Source organism: Manis pentadactyla, chromosome 10 (assembly GCF_030020395.1).
Source record: "Manis pentadactyla isolate mManPen7 chromosome 10, mManPen7.hap1, whole genome shotgun sequence".
NCBI classification, from domain to species: Eukaryota; Metazoa; Chordata; class Mammalia; order Pholidota; family Manidae; genus Manis; species Manis pentadactyla.
The window spans coordinates 19,453,772-19,471,252 of record NC_080028.1 but is presented as its reverse complement, the minus strand read 5'-3'; the positions used below and the strand labels follow the sequence as shown (position 1 = coordinate 19,471,252).

General features: G+C 35.4%; 1 protein-coding gene across 2 annotated transcripts in view; it reads right to left on the bottom strand.

The window, feature by feature from the left end:
• Positions 1 to 17,481, bottom strand: part of SLC5A8 (solute carrier family 5 member 8) — a 54,716-nt gene that overhangs the window by 23,767 nt on the left and 13,468 nt on the right. Inside the window, exons 7-10 of one of the 2 annotated variants that reach the window (XM_036891476.2) lie at positions 16,035 to 16,086; positions 13,652 to 13,740; positions 12,672 to 12,784; positions 4,022 to 4,089 (exon numbers count right to left, since the gene is read on the bottom strand). In XM_036891476.2, coding sequence (XP_036747371.2) covers positions 4,022 to 4,089; positions 12,672 to 12,784; positions 13,652 to 13,740; positions 16,035 to 16,086 — 322 coding nt within the window. Of the gene's footprint in view, positions 1 to 4,021; positions 4,090 to 12,671; positions 12,785 to 13,651; positions 13,741 to 16,034; positions 16,165 to 17,481 lie in introns of both variants that reach the window. The other variant, XM_036891475.2, reaches the window with a different exon arrangement.

Here is a 17,481-nt window from a genome sequence, read left to right as displayed (position 1 = left end):
GACAGGACACAGGAAATAACTAGTGAACTGGAAGACAGACCAATATAAATTACCCAATTTGAACAACAGAGAAAATAGACTTTAAAAATGTGAAATGAATCTCCAAGACCTGTGAGAGTATAACAAAAAAATCTAACATTCATGTCATTAGAATCCTAGAGTAGAAAAGAGAGTGAGAGTGAAAAATACTCAAAGAAATAATATCTCAACTTCCCAAATTTGGCCTATAGATTCAAAAGCTGAGCATACTTTAAACAGGATAAACTGAAAGAAATATATGCCAAAACATATTGTGATTAAACTTCTGAAAACAGAGGAAAATGTCTGAAAGAGGCAGGAGAAAAACAACACCTACTTGTAGAGGAAAACAGTTCAAATGGCAGCAGATTTTTCACCATAAGTAATGGCTAGAAGAAAGTGCCACAATATTTTTCAAATGCTGGGAAAAAAGAACTGTCGGCTCAGAATTCTATACCCAGCAAAAATATCCTTTGGATGTAAAGGGCAAATCAGTATAATCTCACATGAAAGGAAACTAAGAGAATTGGTTGCCAGCAGTCTACCCTAAAAGAATGGCTGAAAGAAGTTCTCTACACAGAAAGGAAATGATAAAAAGAAAGAATCTTTGAACATCAGGAAGGAAGAAGAATACAATAACCAAAAATATGGGTAAATATAATAGGCTTTCCTGTACTCTTAAGTTTTCTAAATTATGTTTAGATTATTGAAGCAAAATACCATCTAATGTAATTAAAATTTTATGTAAGCATTAAGATAATTGTATTATAAACTAAGTAAAGAGATGTAAAGGTTGGTAAGGTTTCTATATTTGAACTGTTAATATGACAAACAAGTAGATTGTGGTAAGTCTGTATATATAATGTAATACCTAAAGCAACAACTGAAAATGCTCTATTAGAAGTGAAATTCAAAGAATGTAGATAAATCAAAATAGGATTCTAAAAAATGTTCAAGTATCCCATAGAAGGCAGAGGAAAAAAAGAAAACAAAGAATAAACATAAAACAAAAAATATCAGACTTAAGTCTTAACATACTAATAATTATATTAAATACAAAAGGTCTACATACACCAATAAAAAGACAGAAATTGGTGGGATAGATTTAAAACATGACCCAACTATATGCTTCCATAAAAACTCAAAATGTAATGATATAGGCAAGTTCAAAGTAAAATAATGATAAAAGGTGTATCATGCAACCATTAATCAAAGGAGAGCAGGAGCAACTACGTTCACATCAGATAAATTAGACTTCAAAGAAAATGATCAGAGAAGGACATTTTGTAATGTTAAAAGGTTTAATTCACCAAGAAGACATTAAGAAATCCTAAATGCATATGTACCAAACAAGAGGACTGTAACATATATGAAGCAAAAACTAATAGAACTAAAAGGAAAATAAACAGATACATAATTATAGTTGAGAATTCACCATCCCTCACTCTACAATTAATAAAAACAAAACAGAAAATCAGAAAGGCTATAAAGGAACTCAATGATACTATCAACAGGCAGTATCTAATTGATACTTATAGAATACTACACCTAATGACAGCAGAGTACACATTCTTTCCTTTTCAAGTGCCCATGGAACTGATACAAAATACCATATCCTGGGCCACAAAGCAGACCTCAAAAAAATGTAAAAGAATTCAAATCATATAGAATGTGTTCTCTGACCACATGTGGATGAAACTAGAAGTCAGTGGAAGGAAGATAACAGAAAAATTTCCAAACACTTGGAAATACACTTTTAAATAACCCATGAGTGAGGTTAAAAAGACACCTCAAAGGAAATTTAAAAATACAAAACATGAACAGTTGTGGGACACAGCTAAACCAGTGCCAAGAAGGATATTTTTAGAAGTTAGTGAACACATTACAAAAGAGGAAAAGTCTCAAATCAATAATATAAGGTTCTCCCCTCAAGAAAAGCAAAATAAACCCAAAGCAAGCAGAAGGAAGAAATAATAAAGATAAGAATAAAAAGCAATGACTAAAAACAGAAAAACAATACAGAAAAATCAATGAAACAAAAAACTAGTTCTTTGAAAAATCAATGAACCTCTAGCAAGACTGGAAAAATTTTAGAGAAAAGATAAAATTAGAAATATTAAGGATAAAACAGAAGATATCAATACAGACCTTGAAGAAATCAGTTGTATAAGGGAATATTTTGAACAACTCCACACATATAAATTTACAACTAAAATGAAATAGACCAATTCCTTGAAAACACAAATGACCATAATTCACCCAATATAAAATAGATAGTATGAATAGCCCTATAACTATTAAGGAAATTAAATTCATAATTTAAAAATTCACAAAAAAGAAACACTCAGGCATAGATTGTTTTATCTAAAGTATTCTACTAAACATTTAAAGAAAAATTAATACCATTTACATGATCTCTTTCTGAAAATAGAGAATTCTTCTCAATTTATTTAAGGGAGCTAGTATGACCCTGATACCAAAACAAAAAACATTGTAAAAAAAAAAGAACTACAGATCAGTATCTCTCATGTATGTAGATGCAAAAATCCTTAACAAAATATTAGCAAACAGAATTTGGAAATATTTAGAAATAATTATACACCATGATCAAGTGAAGTTTGTTCCAGGAGTGCAAGACTGGTTTAATGTTTGAAAATCAATCAGTGTGATTTATTATGTCAAAGGGTTTAAGAAGAGTATCATATTGCCATATCAATTGATGCAGAAAAAGCCTTTAGCAAAATTAAGCACTCATTCATAATAAACACTCTCAGTTACAAATAAGAATAGAGGAGAATTTCCTCAACTTTGTAAAGGGAATTTGCAAAAATCCTACAGTTAACACTATACTTAAGAGTGAAAGACTGAATGCTTTCTCCATTCAGATTGAGGAACAAGAAAAGGTGTTGACTCTCACCACTCTTATCAACATGATATAGAAGTTGAAGCCAGTGCAACAAGGAAATAAAAGGCATACATACACATTAGAAATGAAGAAATAAAGCTGTCCTTTTTTGAAGATGACATGATTGTGTATGTAGAAAATCCCAGGAACTAATAAGTGAAGTCAACGAAGTCACAGGACACCAGATAAATATACAAAAATCAATTGTATATCTATATATTAATGAATATATGGAAACCAACATTAAAAATATAACACTATATGAAATCACTCAAAAAAATGAAATACTTAGATATAAATCTAACTAAATATATACAGGCATTGTATATTGAAAATTACATGATTGTGATGAAAAAAATCAAAGAAAATCTAAATAAATGAAGAAATAAACTATGTTCACAGATTCAAAGATTCAGTGTACTAATGATCTCAATTCTCTCCAAACTGATATACAGTTTTAATGCAATACTATCAAAATCTAAACAGGATTTGTTTAAAATATAGAGAATAGCCTTAACTTTAAATGGAAAGGCAGAAGAACTAGAGTGGCTAAAATAATTTTGAAAAATAAGAATAAAGTGGAAAAATTAGTCTGCCTGATTTCCAGACTTATTACAAAGCTATGGTAATCAAGACTGTGTGGTATTGGCAGAGAAATAGACATACAGATTAATGAAACAAAATAGAGAAACCAGAAATAGAATCACACAAATATGCCCAACTGATTTTTGACATAGGTACAAAGGCAACTCAATGGAAAAAAGATAGCTTTTACAACAAGTGGTGCTGGAGCAACTAGATATCCATAGGGAAAGGGAAACACACATCTTCAACCTGAGACTCCCTCCAATAAGGGAAACCCAGGGATAAAGGGGTAAATCTCTCTGAATTATTTCTTACAATTGGATGTACAAGTACAGTTATCTCAAAACAGAAAGTTTAATTTTTAAAAATTTAAAGAATTCAGTCATTTCTGTTCATTGACATGTCTATGTGTAGATAAACATAGAAGTCTGGAAGGATGGTCATGTCAACATTTAAAAAAGAAAAAGAAGAATTTAGTGATTATGACTCAAACCTTTGAGGATAAGCTCTTACCTGTAACAAAGCTCCCATTAGTGATGCTAGTGCAGCCATTCCAATACACAGGGCTCCAAATAGCACACCTACATGAACAATGTAAAAATCAGTGTAATCCAGACCCAGAGGATTAGAATTCTCAATTGAATAAGCCTCCACACCTTTGATTCGAAGTAATATGACTGTGATGAAGACTGGCCACGTATATCAGAGCCAGCCAAAAAAAGAAAGAGGTGTTGTCCTACAAGATCAGCAGCATGCAAAGAGGAAAGAAAAGCCTGATATTGTGTCCCAGGATTAATTACAACATTAGGTTATGTGAGTAAAGAGTCCCTAGAATTAACTATGGGGATTTAAAGCTAAGAACTATTGTGTTATTAATCTAATCCTCAAAAAAACATTTGTTTTTAAAGGAAGGTTCCAGTCTCTGTTCTCAGTTTGCCAAAAACAGGACACAATTCAGCTCTGTTCTGTACAAGATGAAGGGAGGGGGGAGTAATAAACATCAGAAATTAGTCTTCTGACTTTACGTGTCCTGTTAAACTAGCATAGAAAAACTACTTCAAGACAAGTATTGTATTTACCCTTCAACTAAATTGTTTCCTACCAATTTCTTTATAGGAATTCTCAAGCCACCACTGGTGGTCAGATTATGGGATTTTCTTTTCTCTTTTGGCTTTCAGTATTTTCCAGATTTTCTCCAAGCACATTTTCTTGTTAAAGAAAAAGTTCCCCCCACCACCATATTTTTATTTTTAAAGACTCCCATTCAGCTGAAATCAGCCATATAATTTCCCACACATAAAATTCAAAATACAGAAAAAAAAGATTTAGAGATTTGCTCATCATAAAATTATTGCATTCCTTTTATTATATACTTCCTATCTTTGTGACACTAGTACTCACACCTGCTAAGTTTACCAAGTAATCTTAATTGTACCCAAATGGAAAACATTAATGTTTCTTACAAAGAGTTCTTGTTGCAATGATTTTTATGCCTCTTAATCCTAATATAAATAATATTCTCAACATATTTAGCTTGGCTCTTCTATTTTATAATTTAGGAACAGTCACCATTTTGGGTTTTGGTATTCCAAGTTGTTGGAAACATATTTGAATCATTTCATGTTCTTCTCTATGATGTCCTTATTGTACATATCTCAAGATTATGGTTTAACATAATCCTTCCAAATAAAGAAAACCTTACCTATGCTAGCAGAGTTGATTTGTTATTAATCCTCATCATCATTCCTTGAGCACCAGCTCATGAGCCTCTTGATTTATTTGCATTATCTCTAAACCTCACAGTACCTGGAAGGTGAATTTTTTTTGTTCTTATTTTCCATATAAAGAAACAGAGGCTTAAATGAATTATTCAGTTTGCTCAGGGCTAACAGCTAGTAAATTGATGAAGTAAGATTGGGTCTGTCTGGCTTCAAACGCTTTTATTCTTTTTGCTAAAACACACAGGTTTAATAATCCCACAATGAACAAGTCTAAATACTCTTTAGGAAGCATTTTATCGTACTGAAATTATGTTATAGGATGAAAATAAGGTATAGAATAAAATGATGCAATCTATTTAAACTTGAGGGACAGTGAAGAATATAAATTAAGTAATTATTCCAGGCTATAGTCATAGCAATTTTATATAGAATTATGGCTCAAAACAGAGTATTGTATTTTTCCACCTTTTTAAAAATTAAGGTACCACTGATATACAATCTTATGAAGGTTTCACATGAGCAACAGAGTGGTTTCAACATTCACCCATATTATCAAGTCCTCATCCCCCCACACCCCATTGCAGTCACTGTCTATCAGCATACTAAGATGCTATAGACTCATTACTTCTCCATACTGTACTGCCTTCCCCATGACTTACCTATATTGAGATTGTGAGTTATAACGCCCCTTAATTCCTTTCCCCCTCCCTCCCCACCCACCATCCCCAACACCTTCCCTTTGGTAACCGCTAGTCCCTTCTTGGAGTTTGTGAGTCTGCTGCTGTTTTATTCCTTCAGTTTTGCTTTGTTGTTACACTCCACAAATGAAGGAAATCTTTTGGTACTTGTCTTTCTCTGCCTGGCTTATTTCACTGACCATGATACCCTTTAGTCCCATCCATGTTGTTGCAAATGGTAGGGTTTGTTTTCTTCTTATGGCTGAATAATATCCCCTGGTGTATATCTACCACTTCTTCTTTATGCTTCATCTACTCTTTGTACACTTTGGTTTCTTTCACATGTTGGCTATTGTAAATAGTGCTGCAATAAACATAGGCATGCATACATCTTTTTGAATCAGGGATCTTGTTTTCTTTGGGTAAATTCCTAGGAGTGGAATTCCTGGGTCAAATGGTATTTCTATTTTCAGTTTTTGAGGAAACTCCATATTGCTTTCCACAACAGTTGAACCAATTTACATTCCCACCAACTATGTAGGAGGGTTCCACTTTCTCCACATCCTCACCATAATTTGTTGTTTCCTGTCTTTTGGATGTTGGCCATCCTAACTGGTGTGAGGTGATATCTCAGTGTGCTTTCAATTTGCATTTCAGTGATGATTAGTGATGTTAATAAGCATCTTTTCATGTGCCTGTTGGCCATCTGAATTTCTTCTTTGGAGAAGTGTTTGTTCAGATCCTCTGTGCATTTTTTAATCAGATTATTTCTTTTTTGGGTGTTGAGGCATGTGAGCTCTATATATTTTAGATGTTAACCCCTTATTGGATAAGTCATTTAAAAATATATTCTCCCATATTGTAAGATGCCTTTTTGTTCTGCTGATGTCCTTTGCTGTACAGTAACTTGTTAGTTTGATTAGTCCCATTTATTGATTTTGCTTTTGTTTCCCTTGCCCAAGATGTTTTCAGGAAAAAGTTGTTCATGTTTATATTCAAGATATTTTTGCTTATGTATTCTTCTATGAGTTTAATGGTTTCATGATTTACATTCAGGTCTTTGATCCATTTCAAGTTTATTTTTGTGTATGGAGTTAGACAATAATCCAGTTTCATTTTCTTACATGTAGCTGTCCAGTTTTTCAACACCAGTTGTTGAAGAGGCTGACATTTCCCCATTGTGTATCCATAGCCCCTTTATCATACATTAATTGGCCATATATATCTGGGCTCTCTATTCTGTTCCATTGATCTATCGGTCTGTTCTTGTGCCAGTACCAATTTGTTTTAATTACTGTAGCTTTGTAGTAGAGCTTGAAGTTAAGGAGCATAATACCCCCAGCTTTGTATTTCCTTCTCAGGATTGCTTTGGTTATTCAGGGTTTTTTATGGTTCCATATGAATTTTAGAATGATGTGTTCTAGTTCATCGAAAAATGCTGTTGGTAGTTTTATGGAGATTTCACTGAATCTGTAAATTGCTTTAGGCAGGATGGCCATTTTGATAATATTAATTCTTCCTATCCATGAGCATGGGATGTATTTCCACTTATTGGTATCTTCTTTAATTTCTCTCAAGATTGTCTTGCAGTTTTCAATGTATAGATCTTTCACCTCCTTGGTTAGGTTTATTCTTAGGCATTTTATTCTTTTTGATGCAATTGCAAATGGAATTGTTTTCCTGATTTCTCTGTCTGCATGTTAGTTCATCATTAGTATATAGGAATGCAACAGATTTCTGTGTGCTAATTTTTATCCTGCAACTCTGCTGAATTCAGTTATTAGTTCTAGTAGTTTTTTGGTGGATTCTTTAGGGTTTTTTTGTGTACAATCATATCATCTGCAAACAGTGACAGTTAAACCTTTTCCTTACCAATCTCAATGCCTTTTATTCCTTAAAGTTCTCTGATTGCCGTGGCTAGGACCTCCAGTACTACGTTGAATAAAAGTGGTGAGAATGGGCATCCTTGTCTTCTTGTTCCCAATCTTACAGGAAAAGGTTTCAGCTTTTCACTATTAAGTATGATGTTGGCTGTGGGTTTGCTGTTTATGGCCTTTATTATGTTGAGGTACTTGCCCTCTATACCCATTTTGTTGAGAGTTTTTATCATGAACGGATGTTGAATTTTGTCAAATGCTTTTATAGCATCTATTGAGATTATCATTTGATTTTGTCCTTCTTTTTGTTGATGTGTTGTATGATGTTGATGGATTTTTTAATACTGTACCATCCTTGCATTCCTGGAATAAATCTCACTTGACCATGATAGATTATCTTTTTGATGTATCTTTGAATTCACTTTGCTAATATTTTTTTGAAGATTTCTGCATCTAAGTTCACCAGGAATATTGTTCTGTAATTTCCTTTTTTTGCAGCGTCTTTGCCTCGTTTTGGTATTAGAGTGATGCTGGCCTCAGAGAATGAGTGTGGATGTATTCCCTCCTCTTCTACTTTTTGGAAAACATTAAGGAAGATGAATATTAGGTCTTCTCTAAATGTTTGATAAAATTCAGCAGTGAAGAGTCCAAGTATTTTGTTCTTAGGTAGTTTTTTATTACCATTTCAATTTCATTGTTGGTAATTGATCTGTTCAGATAGTCAGTTTCTTCATGGGTCAGCCTTGGAAGGTTGTAATTTTCTACAAAGTTGTCCATTTCTTCTAGGTTATCCAATTTGTTAGCATATACTTTTTCATAGTATTCTTTAATAATTCTTTGTATTTATGTGGTGTCCATAGTGATTTTTCCTGTCTCATTTCTGATTCTGTTTATATGTGTACACTCTGTTTTTTTCTTGATAAGTCTGACTAGGGGTTTATCTATTTTGTTTACTTTCTTGAAGAATCTGCTCCTGGTTCTATTGATTCTTTATATTATTTTATTCTTCTCAATTTATTTATTTCTGCTCTGATCTTTATTATGTCTCTCCTTCTACTGACTTTGGGACTCATTTGTTTGTCTTTTTCTAGTTTCATTAATTGTGAGTTTAGACTGCTCACATGGGATTGTTCTTCTTTCTTGAGGTAAGCCTATTTACAATATACTTTCTTCTTAGAACTACTTTAGCTGCATCCCACAGGTTTTGGGCTGTTGAGTTGTTGCTTTCATTTGTCTCCATATATTGCTTGATCTCTGCTTTTATTTGGTCATTGACCCATTGATTATTTAGGAGCAAGTTGTTAGGCCTCCATGTGTTTATGGGCTTTTTTGTTTGCATAATTTACTTCTAGTTCCATATCTTTGTGGGTTGGGAAACAGGTAGGCACAATTTCAATCTTTTTTAATGTACTGAGGCTCTTTTTGTAGTGTAGTATGTGATCTATTCTGGAAAATGTTCTATGTGCACTTGAGAAGAATGTGCATCCTGCTACTTTTGGATGGAGTGCTCTGTAGATGTCTGTTACATCCATCTGTTCTAATGTGTTGTTCAGTGCCTCTGTCTCCTTACTTATTTTCTGCCTGGCTGATCTGTCCTTTTTGCTCCTGTGTTGGGTGCATACATGTTTTTAATGGTTATATCCTCTTGTTGGACTGACCCCTTTATAATTATGTAATGTTCTTCTTTGTCTCTTGTTACTTTCTTTGTTTTGAAGTCTATTTTGTCTGATACAAGTACTGCAACACCTGCTCTTTTCTCCCTATTAGTTGTATGAAATATCCTTTTCCATCCCTTCACTTTTAGTCTGTGTATGTCTTTGGGTTTAAAGTCTCTTTTAGGCAACATATACATGGGTCTTTTTTATCCATTCTGTAACTCTATGCCTTTTAATTGGAGCATTTCAATCCATTTACATTAAGAGTGATTATCAATAAGTATGTATATTGCCATTGTAAGCTTTAGATTTGTGATTACCAAAGGTCCAAGGGCAGCTTCCGTAATACCTAACAGTCTGTCTTAACTTGCTTATTATGCTATTTCAAATACAATCTAAAGGTTATTTTTCTTCCCCCTCCTTCTTCTTCTTCTTCTTTCTCCACTCTTTATATATTAGGTGTCATATTCTGCACAATTTATGTATCCCTTGACTAATTTTGTGAGTATTTGATTTAATTTTGCATTTGCTTAGTAATTAATTAGTCTACCTTCTTTACTGTGGTTTTATTTTCTCTGGTGTCAGCTATTTAGCCATAGGAGCACTTCTATCTATAGCAGCCCCTTTAAAATACCCTGTAGAGACTGTAGGAGGTAAATTCCCTCAACTTTTGCTTATCTGGAAATTGTGTAATCCCTGCTTCAAATTTAAATGATAATCTTGCTGGGTATTCTTGGAGGTCTGTCTGTTTCATTGCATTAAATATATCACAGCATTCCCTTCTGACCTGTAAGGTTTCTGCTGAGAAGTCTGATGATAGCCTGATGGGCTTTCCTTTATAAGTGATCTTTTTTCTCTCTCTGGCTAGTTTCAATATTCTCTCCTTCTCCTTGCTCTTTGCCATTTTAATTATTATATGTCTTGTTGCTGTATTCCTAGGGTCCCTTGTGTTGGGGGATCTCCTCTGTACTTCCATGACCAGAGAGACCATTTCCTGCCCCACACTGGGTCAATTTTCATCAATTATTTCCTAAAAAAGACTTTTTATCCCTTTTTCTCTCTCGTCTTCTTCTGGTACCCCTATAATGTGAATATTGTTCCATTTGGGTTGGTTGCACATTTCTCTTATTTTCATTCATTCCTAGAGCTCCTTTTTTATCTCTGTGCCTCAGCTTCTTTGGTTTCCTGTTCTCTAACTTCTATTTCATTTACTCTCTCCTCTACCTCATCTAATCTACTTTTAAATTCCTCCATTGTATGTTTCATTTCAGATATTGTATTTCTCAAAGTTTCTGTCTCTTTGTTGAAGTCCTCTGTGAGATAGTGAATATTTTTCTCTAGCTCCATAATCATGTTTATGATTTTTATTCTGAAATCTTTATCAAGAAGATTGGTGATTTCAGTTTCACTTAGCCCTCTTTCTGGCATCTTTTCCTGTATTTTTGTTTGGACCAAATTCTTTGGCATTTAATTTTTTTTATTCATATGGTATAAAATCTTTGTGAAGTTGGTCCCCTCTAGTGCCCAGAACCTCTACTTTCTGGAGCTGCTGAGCACCTGTAGCAATGGTGGGGTTTGCAGGCAAGCAGAACCTGTGCCTGACAGGAAAAAAGGGTTCTTTCCTGCCTTCCCAGCTGTAGCACTTGCCTCCACTGCCAGGTCCAGTAGGCCAAGCATGCATGGTGAAGCCTCTGTGTTATGCCCCTGTAGCTGCCATAGGCAGGGCCACCCTACAGTTTGCCTAGCACGATGACAGGGGCAGCAGGTGTGCAAGACTGGTGTCTGACAGGAGGAAGGAGCAGCTGGCTGCATACAGCAGTGGGGGGCCTTGGGTCTATGTTGCCACCCAAGGAGATGGAGTGTGGGACTCTCCTGAGAGTTTCCAACCCACTCAGCTGAGTGTGCTGGGACAATTTTGTCCACCTGCCCTTTCTCCTGATCGTTGAGCTCTGTGTAATCTTTGCTCTTTTAGCATCCCTTTTGCTGTTGGGAAGTCTTCCAAAGTGACTACCTTTCTTTTGTCCCATGGGGACCATTAGAGCTTACCTGTTCTCCACAAGTGGCTAGAATCTCAGTATCTCTGAATATTCCACCCATCTTTGCTCTCCAACCCCACTAATCTCCAGAGCACCATATGATGTGGGTTTGTGCTCTCAGAGCAGATCTCCAAGTCTGGGTGTTTAGCAGTCCTGGGCCTCTACTCCATCCCCACTCCTTTTCTTTTCCTTGCGCCTGTGGGCTAGGGTAGGGGGAGGGTTTGTGTCCCACCAGATCATGTCTTGGCTTCTTTACCCTTTTCTGTGATGTCTTCTCTTTTCCCCAGATGTAGGTAGTCTGTTCTGCAGGCTTCAGGTCACTCTTTCAGGATTAGTTGTATTTGCTGTATTTTCGTGCTATATGTGGTTTTAGGAGAAGGTTTCTGCCTTACTTATCATGCTGCCATCTTTTATCACAGTCAAAACAGAGTATCATTTACCATATCTCTGATAGTCTGTTAGTGTTATTGGGTTGAAGTTAAATATTCTTTTTAGAAAACAAGTTTGCTAGCCATTCATTTTTAAACACATATCCCAAAGATGTCAAAAAAAGAATGAAGAACAAAAGCCAGGTTTCTTTGAGTTACATATGGGACATCTGGAAACTGGGTCTTTAAACCTTACCATTCAAATTGATATTTAACCCTTAAGAAGCCCTACAATCTATGAAGAGAAGTTCAGCATTCCTTTACAATTGTATTGACTATTTCCAGGCCAGTCTTCATGAGCAAACAGAACAGACTAACAAGACTGGCCAAAAATCATAATGCTCTGTTTCTTTAATCTTCACTATACATACACAGACTACATGCCCTAAACAGATAGTGCCCTCTTAGGTAATATAGAAGAAGTGCAGCTCCTTGTTCCAAACTAAGGATATGTCTTAAAACTGTCTGAAGTTGAAAAAGAAAAGGGTTGAACTTTTTCCAGCAGCTAAGAATTTTAACATATTTGGGACTGCAAGAAGGTAGGAAAGAAGGACAGCCAAATAGCCCCCCTATAAATAGTTCCTTCTGTTCCTCTGATAATTAATTGCTGAAAGACACTTTCATATTTCACTACAAATATGGTCATGGTGTCTTAAGTCATAGCATGCACATATGTGTATATATTCACACTTTTCGGTTCTTACTCTACATTTTTCATGGGAAAATCATTACCTAGAGCTAAAATGGAATTGTGAAAACAGAAACTTACTCATTCCTTGGGAAGTCCAAGAGAGAGACCTTTCTGAGAGTGATCTGAAGTGAGGTTTGACTAGATCTTCCACAGCTACTGCTGCTAAGGCATTAATACTGGAGGATACTGTGCTGAAAGGAAAAATCAAACTTTTGACGTATAATACTTTAACTTTAATAATACTTTAAGTGGTAATAAGAATGGGGAACACAAAAAGTCATGTCTGAAATATAACCAGATTTCTACTGTATTATTTTTAATGGTCACAGCATCTCCCTTCTGGAAGCTGTTATCATCCAAAAATGATTCAGGCAGCATCCATAGGCTTAATAGTGAAAAAGGACAATTTAATGCTGCTTCCATTTTTCAATTAATCCTTAGTGTCTATGAGAAGAATATACACAGATTATCTAGTATTATTACATAATGACTTTAAAACATATTGTTCTTTTTATGCAAAGAAAGGACTGTCATAAGTCCTCACTAATATATGTCATAAATATAAGTAAAATTAATTTCCTGAATTTTCACTAACATACATTGTACATGTTAATAATAATTATTCCCTGGAGCAAGCACAAAAAGTATATTGAGTAAATACAAACTCAAAACAAGATTCTTTGGACAGTGTGTGTTATTCAGCATGTAACAGAAAATTTTGATTTAACGTTTCCATTTGACCATACTTTAACCACATGTATATTTTAAACCAAGATACAGGCACTATTTTTGACAATCAGTGAAAGCTGATCATTATTACTCTGACCCTCCAGGGTTTGTGATTATATATCAGATAGTAGGGACCAAGTTAAAAGAGGAGACTGATGACAACAGACTGTTAGCCCATAGAGATAAGAGTCAGACTCAAGGGTGGATACATGGAGTGGATACATTGGGCCATTTGCACCCATTCAAGAATTCAATTCTATCTGCCAAAATATATAGTAGCAAGAGATCCCGCCAGGGAAACCATGTATTATTAGAGTCATAGTTCATACCTTAATGTCCCACTGTAAGCACAGGCCACAAAAAGTCCAGGAAGTCCTGGATAATCTTGCAGAATGTCCAGTACCAAATAAGGCATTAGCTGAAAAATTCCAAAAATTGCTCTTGAGTACTATTTGCTATCAAGTAAAATTAATTAGTGCCTTATTTGTGTTCTTCAAGAACTAAAGGAAACTATTCCACATAAATGAAGTTTCCAAACACATAAAATTAAACCTTTTAACTGCTAACGCTTAAAGAATAGCATAGTAGTTAAGGGTACTGACTCTAGATGCAGACAGATGTGGCTTTTTTTACTTAATTTCTCTGATCCTCAGTTTCTTCATCTGTAAAACAGGGTCAATAACAGTAACCTCATAGAATTGCTATAAATGTCAAATTAGATAATATATGTAAAGTTCCCAGCATAGTGTGTGAAATATAGTAAATGCTTAATAAAAGGTAGCTGTTCTCATTGTTTGGAAGAATAAACCAATTTAAAGGAAATATTTCACACACATTTGTGCTTAAGTAAGCAGCATTCATTTAACTTAACTTTACTTGGTGACTGTAGGCTATCTTTGTGAACTTCAGTCACTGCCTAGAACTGAAAGTGTAATTATAGCTGCATATAGTATGAGACATAGTGACAAATGCAGACTAATTTTCAGAGGAAATCCTGACACGTCCTTCTTTCAAAAAAGTTCCTTAGATGAACTTGTTTTTTATTAATTTACCTTTTAAAAAATAAATATTACGTAAGGGTAGAAAGGCATATGACTTTAGCACTGCATTCCATGGCAATTTGCGGCAAAATCGGATTTTAAATCAAGAGAGTCTTAGAGGATTATTGCCCAGAAAAATGTCCTCTCATTTGCATTGAACCATTATTGATTGTTTCTCCCACAGTACAGACTGAATCACACACCCTATCTTATCAACCTCTTTGATTTCATTTCACAATGGTTTGTTGATAGGATAAGAACACACTTCATTGTTGCAAAAGTCTGTGTTGTTTTAGGAATCCTTTCTTCCCTTTCTCTAGAGCTCACATATTCTTTATTCTCAGAAAGAAAGAAAAGCACTTCTTTCTGTAAGAAATTAAGACCCAATTTTCCCAAGATATCTTAAAAGTTTAACTTCAAGCACTATTCCATACATAAGCAAAAGTTACAGATGCCACCATTCCTGCAGAATGAGATCTAAAATCATCTACCCTTTCATCAACTTTCTCAAAAATCTTCAGTTGATATTTAATATTTTGAAAGCCCCTCTCAGGTATAGGGAGAATCAACCAGATGAGATTGATAGAAAAATAGTAAACCTGTATCTAGGCACTAACGGTTTCCTCAAGGTCAGCTCCAGCAGAGTATAACAGAAACATACCTTTGCTCTCCTTAGAGTTAAGATTTTGACCTGACCTACTGACTATGCCTTGTTTGCTTTGTATCCATACGAAATGTAAATTGAATTAACTCACTAACAATCCACATATTGCTGGAAGCATCCAAACAGCAAGGAAACTTCTTGTTCAAGAATTTAGGTTTTTTGCTTGTTTGTTTGTTTTTTTGCCCAGGGTAAGAGGAAGGTGTATTAGAAATATTTCTTAATATCCCCATTATCTTCGTGAATAAACTACAGACAATAAAGATTGACAAAAATCACAAAGTATTCTTGACTAGAAAGAACGTGAGGGAAGAGTGCCTCCATGTTCAGGGTAAACAGGATCCTTGGCTTCTCTGAGTGACTACGAGAGACCTGTTTATTAGCAGGAGGGTGCAGGTTAATGTAGTTCTGAGATTTCACAGCTGGAGGGTGCTCTCATTTCCTAATCCCATGAAATTGTATTTTTCTGGGAGTATGTGAGACATTACACCAACATAAATTTCAACCTATCTTCATTCTGATGAGTCCCCTGGGGCACTTGATTTATAAGTGAGTCTTAAGATACACTTTCGGCAAGAAGTCTGAGAACAAGAACTCAAACTTGGGAGAATGGCAGTCCTGGGTTTGAATTCTAGCTACACTTTCTGAAAGACGGTATATGGCATAGAGTTTCTAAGTTAGGGCTATGGAGGCAGGCTGCCTGGGTGTGAATCCTAGTTTTAGGTTTATCAGCTGGTTATATAACTTCCCTGTGCCTCTATTTCTTTATCTTTGAAAGGGAGGTGATCCTAGCCTACCCCAGAATGCAGCTGTGAGGATTAACAGCTGAAATTATATAGGCACTTATGATAGCCTGGTGCACAGCATTTGATGAGTGCTTGCAACTATCGAGATAATTATATTTTATGACCATTTGCTATTTCTCTATAAGAACATAAACACTCTTTCCTCCCAGCTAATATGTATTCTGAATGTCATTAATGCACATGTAAGAAAGACACAGTACTGGACCTGGTCAGGCGCAGACACCTTCTTGGCTGTCCAAGGATCACAGTCATGGTACCTGGAATATAGGGCGAGTCCACAAAACACAGAGCAGGTGAGGATTGCCCAGAGTCCCACAAGATTGACATAGAGAGACCTGAGGAAGTGAAAACAAACCAGCAAATAACAATTGTAACTTCCATCCCAAAGATTAGGAAACTTGTTACACAAAGAGAAGGGACCTTCATGATTATACTCAATAAATGTACATTATCTTTTGGTTATCAAAAAGTGCTACTTATTTTATTCTGGTCTAACCTTCTGCTTATGATGTCAAGCAACAGTGTTTGGAATACTTAGAATAAATGGGGTTTTCCCACTGAATGAATGCATCCTCCTGGTCAGAGTTCCATTGGCATTATTAGCTAGCTTTACAGTGGTATCTAATTATACTACTTCAGGCTTCTTGTCATGAAATAGATTTTAATCATCAACAGAGCAGAAACTATTACTCATTTTCCTTTTAAAAGTAATGCACTTGTAAAACACTAAACATTGTTAGTATCTACATAGCAACTCATCATACTTGTTTAAATGTGGTTTGTAATACCATCCATTAAATATGAAACTCAAACCTATATTTCTTGGACAGATATCTTCCCAAATAATGTTCAGCATTATAATACATGGTGTGTGCTCTAGTAGAGTGTAAGGATTTATATAACGGCACTGGTGTCAGACCTGAGCATAAATCCTGGCTCTACTTATCATATGTGACACTGGGTAAATAATTTAGCCTTTGATCCTCAGTTGCTTCATTTGTACCTAGAGATAACAATGTCTACCCCACATAGTTATAAGACTAAATGAACTAGCATATATTATGCAGCACAGTGCTTGGCATGTAATAAACACTTGTGAAATAAATGGTAGTCACTGACAGTATGCTAATATCACTGAAAGCTGTCTTAATAATCAGTTGAATTGTGAACATTTTCTCACTAATGTGGCCACATTTTTTTTTCCGTTGGTGCTGTATTGATGCTGTGATGAGCAGCCCTCTGCTGAAAAAAGGTACCATCGCCAGTGCCATGCTCCTCGCCCCTACACCAGTGTCCAATAGCCACTGGATTCAGAGGCTTAAAGGCCCAGTCTGCTCACCCTAACTTGGGACAAGACTGAAGAGTCATCCCAGCTTTGTAGCTCCCCCCAAGGCCTCTGCTGTGACTGCGTTGCAGTCCCTCTTGGCCCTCTGCCAGTCCTGCTTCCTTCTCATCCTCCTCTTTTCCCACTGTCCTGCATTCCCACTGAATGAATGCATCCTCCTCGTCAGAGTTCCACTGGCATTATTAGCTTTATAGTGCTATCTAATTATAGATAGATACCCCGGGGGGGAGGGATGGGAATTCCCTGAAAGATCCTGGCATACGGATCTCCATCTCAGAGTCTGCTTCCAAAGAACCTGCCCTACCAC